The sequence below is a fragment of the Puma concolor genome, chromosome A3 (assembly GCF_028749965.1).
Source record: "Puma concolor isolate L17-30 chromosome A3, mPumCon1.1.hap2, whole genome shotgun sequence".
Lineage (NCBI taxonomy): Eukaryota > Metazoa > Chordata > Mammalia > Carnivora > Felidae > Puma > Puma concolor.
The window spans coordinates 78,743,547-78,751,824 of record NC_141669.1 but is presented as its reverse complement, the minus strand read 5'-3'; the positions used below and the strand labels follow the sequence as shown (position 1 = coordinate 78,751,824).

The 8,278-nt window shown below is 46.8% G+C and overlaps 1 protein-coding gene across 4 annotated transcripts in view; it reads right to left on the bottom strand.

Moving 5' to 3' along the window:
- Positions 1-2,077: 2,077 nt before the first annotated feature.
- Positions 2,078-8,278, bottom strand: part of CNNM4 (cyclin and CBS domain divalent metal cation transport mediator 4) — a 40,299-nt gene continuing 34,098 nt past the window's right edge. For 2 of the 4 annotated variants that reach the window (XM_025932764.2, XM_086701247.1), the window contains 2 exons: positions 4,988-5,169; positions 2,078-4,682 (listed from right to left, as the gene is read on the bottom strand). In XM_025932764.2, coding sequence (XP_025788549.2) covers positions 4,485-4,682; positions 4,988-5,169 — 380 coding nt within the window. In that variant the 3' untranslated portion in view covers positions 2,078-4,484. The other 2 variants (XR_015249265.1, XM_086701250.1) reach the window with 2 other exon arrangements.

The window sequence follows — 8,278 nt, the reverse complement described above, 5'->3', positions numbered from 1 at the left end:
GTAATAATGTCTCTTCAACATCATAATCTCAGTGCTGTGACTATCCCAACTATGCAAACCATGGTCTCCATGTTTCTAGTTTTTATTATCTGGATGGTGCTATATGCCTCACTTGCAGATTACAGAATAAGGCACCAGCAGAAGCAATAATGACACTACTGAGCCTTTCCACTGGATCAGCATGCATCCTCTGAAGAAAAAATTTATAGATTCAGCTCCTTTAGTTAGCACTTCTGTCTTCAAGTCCAGAGACAATGCTGACCTTGAAACAGAATGGATGACCTGCTTAAAATGAAAGTCAGGTAAAAAGTTAACTAGCAAAGAACAGTCCCACAGGAAAGAGGAAAAACTCGCTATGGATTTGGTCTCAGGCTCCCTTGGAAAACAACCTATAATTCATTTTTTGGAGAAAACCTTTGGGTAGGACAATTGGATTGCACTTGGAAAACACAAATGTTCACTTAAATTGTGTATACCCAAAGACAAAAAGAATCCAGTAGGGCAAAGATGCTCAAGGAGTGATTTTCTGTTAACAGAGGCCGCAAGAGTACTTCACCAGCTTTCTTTGCTGGCTCTGTACCATTCTTTGCCCCCATCCCCTGGGTAGTCACTGCATCAATGGAGACACATGCCACTTGACCTTCAGGTCTCTCATTGATCCTCTCCAGGCCATTTTCCTTACTGCTCATTTGGTTCAAAACATTTCCATGTCTTATCTAAATACTTATTCTTGAGTTTCAAACTCATAACTAATGTGACTTCACTGCTAAATTCCTGCTTATTTCTCAAGTCTGCAAGTGTCATTTACTCCAGCCGGTCTTCCTCTACCATCTCTTGACTAGATTGGGTCAAGGTTATGGGAGCTATGTGCTCTTCCCCAACAGCATCCAATACTTACCTTCTTGTAAGACCCATTCATTCATTCATTCAACAAGTATTTCCTGCATTGAGTGCCTACAGTGTACCAGGTACCATTCTAGTGCTGGTACCATGTGGGAACGAGAAAGACCCTGCCCTCCTGGAACTTAGGTTCTAGTGTGGGAATAACAGACCACACATAAATCCTCATTTTACTGTCTGGCAGTAAATGCTATGGAGCAAAACGAAGCAAGATGAGGAAATGGACAGAGGGACTGGGGCCATGCTGTTTTAGATGGGGTGACCAGGGAAGTCTTCTCCAAGGAGGTGGCATTTGAATGGAAACTTAGATGAAGTGAGGAGGTGAGCCTCACAAAGACCTGGGAGAAGAGTTCCACGTGGGGGACACAGGAGATCAGAAGGTTCTGGTGTGACTATCTCCCTCAGGGACTCTTCCTCACCAAACTCATTGAGTTGTTGGTGGCACCTGGCATGTAGCAGGGACTTAAACATGTGTGGAACATATGGTCAGATGAAATTTATTCTCGTGTCCCCCTATACACAAGCTTTTGCATCTGCTATTTTATCTGGAATGTCCTTTTCTCTCCCCTTTAAATATTCCCCACATTTGTCTGCTCTGTTAAGCCTGGCTTGCTTGAGCCTCTGGCCTCAGCACACTCGATTACCACAGCCACAGCACCTATGGGCGCTGCACAAGTCTACCCAGCAGAAACCTCAAGAGTGGATGCGGTGAGGCGACTCTCAGGTGGGTTCTTCAGGGGATGAGCTCTCCAACTTTGAGTCCTCCACCAACTTCATGGGCAAGGACAAAAAGGCGACTGCATGTTATGAAACAATGTGATCATACTTTTGGATAAAGCTTTCTCCTTGGGCCCTCAGGGGAGAGAGAAGGGGCGACTTGCCCATGCTGACTGCCCCCTCCAGTACCCGTAGGCAGAGACAATACCCCTCATTGTTGCAGTTGAGCACATTTGCCCTGTACATCTAACAGCAGCTGGCACTCTCTAGCTCCTGTGACAATAGCCTTGATTACACATATTTTGTAAATTTCATTTCTGCTTTCCTTTTTACTATTAAACAGTGCCAGAATACTTGCCCCTTACCCTGTCATAGGTGACAGCCAACCACAGCCACTATCTTTATGACAGGTACCGAATACTGACAGAACTCAAAGAGGCAAGTTATAGACTCACCAAGATTTCATATTTCATTTTTTATTACCAATCAAAAATAAATTCCATATATTGTTTAGCAAATATTATCATTGTCTTGTGACAAAAGACACAAGAGTCATACAACAAAACTCCCCGAGAGTCAAACTCATAACAATGCCAAAATAAATCACAAAAATATACAAATTAAAATCTTATGCAAAATAAATAGGAGTTATTTGCTACGGTGGCTATGACTTGCCTACCCATTTGGAGGCCATTTGCGAAGGTCTCCCTTACATGGGAAGACATGCAGGGGCGGGCCAGTTCCAGGGTATGGCTCAGCCCAGGAACCAGAGGTTGGAATAGGAAGTGAAAAATTGCACTGGGAGGAGGAAGTCATCGGACCAGTAATATTTGGAAATAATTATGACCCTCTGCAAGAAGTGATTATAAATGGGAAAAGGGAGGGGGAGGAGGGACCATCTGTTGGTAGTAACTGTGTGTGCAAAGAGGTAGCTGTGGAAGTGTGTGCACCTGCTCCTTTTACTTCACACACACTCACTTGGTTCAGGCCAATACGGTCTGCTCCACCTGGCACTCAGGTCTCTCAGGAACACAGCTTTGCAAGCTCCCGTGCAGACTCAGAAAGCAAGCTGCTCCTGTGGAAAACTGAGGGGTTTCCCCCAACAGGGAATAAAGGTCTAGTGTCTATTTTTCTCATGACTGAGAACCCATGGGTGTTCCCACTTTCTCTCCAGACTTTTACGAATAAATTCTGTGACTGGGGAAGACTTTAAACTGGCCAGGCAAGTATATTTGGTACATTTCCTGGTCCCAAGAGTTAGGATTCTCCAGGCGCTTGAAGAATAGAGTACTTGGGGTGACAGAAGTCACTGACTGAAGAAAGGGTCAATAAATACTACTTAGGTGGAAGGCTTGCGAGTCTCCCTCGCCTGATCTTAGGCCCTGGGCACCTGTTTCACCTGATGAAAGGGCCAACATGGACCTTGGTCCCACAGCCTCCCCAACAGTGGCAAGCCTGGAGCCCCGCAGCAAGGCCTAATTCAGCCCCAAGGAAAAACCGCCTGGGCAGAACTCCATGTGGGGACGGAGCTCTCGGGTTCCAGTACCACCAGCTTGAGCCAAGGCCAAGATGACAACTCAGGCTAGGATTACAAAGATGGGGCAACAGGGCTGCCAGCTGTGTGCCTTTTAGGAAGAAACTTCCTTTCCTGGGTTTTGTACGTGTGAACAGGGTTGGGTAAGCCTCAGCCACACAGGAAAGGGCATGAAGAACCTTAGGTTGGCTTCCTATGTGTCCTGTTGTCCTCAATCCCCAAGAGGCAGAGGGGTTTTGGGATGAGAAGCAGGGAGTCTGGAAAGAAGGGCTTCATAGGTCAGTGACTAACACTTGACTTACATTGTGGGGTGGGAAGGGGGATGGATTAATTGCTAACAACACAGATGCCCATGACCAGATTCTCTCCTGGAATGGAAAGGAGTATCTCAGACAAGTCACCCGTAATGTAGACAGATGCTCTTCCACCTAGGGGGAAACCTTTGGTAAAAGTAAGGGCAGGGCCTGGGGAGCAGGGGTAAGTGATCTTCAAGGTGTGAGACCCTGCTCTGAGTCAAACCAGTGGAGACAGGGGTGAGAATCCTCAGCCTAGCCCAACTCACCAGAAGAGCCCATCAGCAGAGTTCTAGGAAACTCCAGGATCCAGCGATTGACAGGAGTAGGTGTGCTCCTCTCTGTAGCTGGGAGTACCATGTCCCTCATCACAGTTACCCAGAATCCTTCGGCCTCGGCAACGTCAGACAAGCCTCAGTGCATGTGTCCAGGCAGTTGTTCTCAGCGCTATTTGGTTCTTTGTTTCCTGGAAGGAACTATCTTCCTCCCGAGAGAAAACCTTCCTCCAGTGGGCCTCTAGGATCCCATCTCTGGAGGAGGAGGAGGAGGGAGAGGAGGAAGAGGAGGAAGAGTGGGCTCCCTGAGTCAGGGACATAAGCCAGAAGGTCACGGCTGGGAGCAGATTATGGCTATTGCTTCCTGGGGTGAGAAACCCTACCCCTTTTAATTAAAGTTTTTATGGGGAAAAAAAAATTGTTTTAAATAAAGTTCCTTAACCCTGTCTTCCCTTCCCCATTCCTTTCCCCAAACAATATTTAAAAAGAGGAGCAGTGAGCCTAGTTCAGAAATTCTCTCAGTAAAAAACAGCCTTGCTCATGGTAGCTGGCCCACTGCCCTGCCAGTCTAGAACTGGGCAGCCGCTACCTCAGAGTTGTTCAGAGGTCCCTGTCGGAGGCTAAAACCCCCACACTCTGGGGGCCATCTGGCTGCTCAGTTAGACAGGCTATCTGCACCCCTCCTGGCCTAACAGGCTCCCTATCTTCATGTGGGCCCACTGGGGAGACCCCCGCGGGGCTGGCGGGGGGCCCCGGGCCCTCCTGTCAGATGGCACTCTCATGGGAAGCTCTGTGCAGCAAAGAGTTGCGCTCGTTGAGAAGAGTCGTGGTCTCATCTACCACAGGCAGCTCAGCCTTCCCGGCCAAGTTCTCCGTGCAGATGGTGCAGCCATCCAGGGGAAACTGAGGGCAGTTCTCCATGCGTGAGGCCAGCAGCCCATTCTGGTACTGTTGCCGAGTGATCTGCAGGAGGAAGGGATGAGGTTCACAGAGAGCAGGAACTGAGAGGCAAACCTTACAGGACCCGGGGGAACAGGGTTGGTCAGGGTTGGGCTATGAGTCCAGAAGAGAGGACATGACTAGCTGGAGTTTCTGGAAGCTAGTGAAAATAAGGAATGAGAATAAGGAGGACACACATCTTGGGACCGGGCCCTCTGTGCCATGTGTGGTGGGCGAAAGAAAGAAGTTGCTGACTGCTGAGGCAGTCATCCAAATGCCTAAGACGAGGAAGACAGCACTTCCCAGATGGAGACACAGGAAGCACTCACCTTAATGTACTGGAGGTCCATGAGCGCCCGGACACTGAAGTCAGAGATGTACTGGCCCAGGATGGAGCTGCCAAACTGGTTGCTGCTGCCTGCCAAGGTAGCTGTGTTCGTGAGATCCGTGCGGTCCGGGTAACTGAGGGAGGCTGAGCGACTGAGGGTGGTGGGGTGGGATGGGGAGTGGTCTGTAGGGAGAGACAGGTCGTCAGGCCAGGAGCCCCCGGTGGCCCCTCACAACCTCTTGCTAACCTGTCCCACAGACACCCGGGAGCAGGGCCCCCACCAGGAATGGGAACAGTTCTTAAGGACAAGCAGAAGCTCCAACTGTAGAAGATCTGACCTCATCAAAGCAAATGAGTTAGTTTGTTTAGAAGTGTTGTGCAAGAAGTATTAAAAAGCCTACCAAAGCAGAAAACAAAAACCGAAGACACAGAAAGTTTATAGCTGCACAACCCCTCATTTCCCCAACAACTAATCAGTCAAGGGCAACATAGTGATTACCCTGCCATGGCAGACAAGTCGCTATCTTTGTCTCTGTACCAGCTTATATCAGGTGACATACACTATATACTTTTAAATTATATTAAAGGAAGACATACAGTTTGCACCCTCTCCCTGCGCATCCACACAGACCTCACAACACCATGCCCTATTCACATCTTAAAATGCTGTTTTGTTTTTTGTTTTTGTTTTTAAGTAGGCTTCATGCCCAGCGCGGAGCCCAATGTGTGGCTCAAACTGATGAACCTGAGATCAAGACCTGAACTGAGATCAAGAATCAGACACTTAACTGACCCAGCCACCCAGGCGCCCCTTAGAATGCTTTTCAGAGATCAAAAGTATGTTCTGCACAGGACCTGTTCTGGGTGGAACTGTCCCAGCCACTTGTGTCTGCTGGCCCCAGTCAATGTGACAAGAGGGACAAGGGCAGCAGGTTCCTCTCACAGGAACCTAGAGCCTCCAGAGCTCCAGGCCTCCCACTCTGGTGGTTTTCTCCAGGCTGGTCCAAGTGCCCCTCCCTTGAGGCAAAGACTGGGGTAGTGGTGAAGGCGCCTCTTCCCATGACCAGGGGCAGCACAGGCCTCCATTCAGACGACTGTAACCAGGAAAGGGGGATGACTCAACCACAAACGAGGAAGGAACAGACTCCTTATTTTGAAAAAGGAACTGTACCCATATTGTACATCATTAGCTCTTATTTTTGAGAACACTTAGAAAACAATGAAATGCACAAAGAAGTTAATTGTGAAGGCATGCTGGCTTCTTTTAAACAAACAGGAAGTGCACTAAGCTTATTTACTTAACCACTAGGTTACTAACTAACTATTAAGTTAGCTATTCTAACAAATAGTTCAGTGAAGACAGCAAACACAATGAATCCAGGTGACTGAAGGACCAATTCAAGTTTAACTGAGGGAGACTGAACTGAGTAATACTCTATCTTTGAGCTTCATTCATAAAACTAGGAAAATATAGTCTGGGTAGTCTATGATTGGGCGGTGTACAATCATTAAAGAGGATCGTGTGCATATATCACTTATCCTAACCTAACATCTCTGATTAAGTCCTAGAAAAGAAACACAAATACTAAAGATATTACCTAATATTTCATGTTAATCATTTGGATGATGGAATGCTTTTATTAATGCTTATTAATGCTCCAGAAACTGAATTTAAAAACAACACATATTAGTGACACGGCCCTTTAAAAATAGAAGCCCAAAAAGAAATAGACCAAAATATGAAACGTTTCTGAATAATGAAATTATGATACTTCTTAATTTTCTTAAGACTTTTTCTATTTGCTCAACTTTCTAAATAAGCTACGTTGCTTTTATGATTAAAACAGAACTATAAATGTGTAAAAAAAAATTAAGAGATTTTGACTTGGTAATTTCATTCTGAAAGGATATCCTGAGAACATAATCTTAAACACAGAGAAAGTTTTTTCACAACACATCCTGGTGTTATTTAGACCCCAGTGAACTACATAAGGGGCGGAATAACAAATGCAGGCACATGTGCCTGGGGGAATACTGCATGGCTCTAACCAGAAAGCTTATGGAAAAGCATCTCTGTTCCCATATTAGGTACAAACATCAGGATCTGAACCATGTATACATAAACTCCTGACCAGTGTGACACAAAAGCAAGTGCAGAAGAGAGAAGAGGGGGCTGAAATGTTGGCCAAGGAGGACCAACATGGTCCATTCTGTTGTCATTGGACATCACCCACTCAAAGGCCATTGTCAGCTTCCCACTTCTATTACAGCCAAAAGGTGGCTGTTTGAAAAGGCTGAGTGTCTTCTAAATCACCTTTTTACTTTTTTTTTTTAAAGAGAATCGATAAAAACATGTCCTTTGGTACAGCTGAGGAGAAAAAACCCAGCTGTACGAATATAAAATGGGAAAAGATGGACTCTGGTGATAGGACTGTCAGGGCCTCAGGAGCTTCTTTAAGTTACACAGCGAGACTGGAGCTCAAAGGCACTTGTAATGCTCTTAACCTCCCCTGGGCTCACCAGGTCAGGCCAGAATTCTGATGGTGAGACCAGCACCTTCTGCCACCCTCTGCTGCCTCCACATAAATGACTGAGAACTGACTCAGTCAGCCCAGCAATTCTGGGATAAGGCTCAAGACTGTGTCCCAGCAAAGGCCAGAAACAGTATATGGCATTGGGCCTCTTCCTCAATAGTTTATGATTGGAATAGCACATTTTAGTTGTAATCAAGAAGAAAACAGAAGTAACAATTGAGCTCTAACATTTCATACCAATTCTCTCACTGCTCCTGACAATTCTAAGAAGTGGGCACATATATTGTTCCCATTTCACAAGAGGGAACAAAGACTTAGAGTAAGTCAGCTCCCGGAATCATTTAGCTAGTAACTGCAGAGACAGCATTCAAACAGGGCAGTCTGCCCAGGGCCGCACTTCTAACTGCCCGGCGGCTGCCTCCCCCTGGCAGGCAGACACCAGCAGCAACAGAATGAAGAGCAAAGCCTGTGAAGAAAGGAGGAAAGTTTTTTAGAAAAAGCTGATGACATGACAGGCATCGTGATGTTTGTGAGTGGCCTTGATCAGGGGGTGCCGAACAGCTGGGTTCACTTGGCCTGGCCAGAAGCAACCCTCCCTTCCCACCCTATCTGTGTGCATGCGTGTGTGTGTGTATGTGCGTGTGCATGTGTGTGTGTCTTCTCAAGGACTGAAGGACCTTTGGGGATGCTCTTCCAGAACCAGGGCAAGGCCACCCAGTAATTGGGCCCTAGGCCAAGCAGAGCCAGTGCAAATCAAG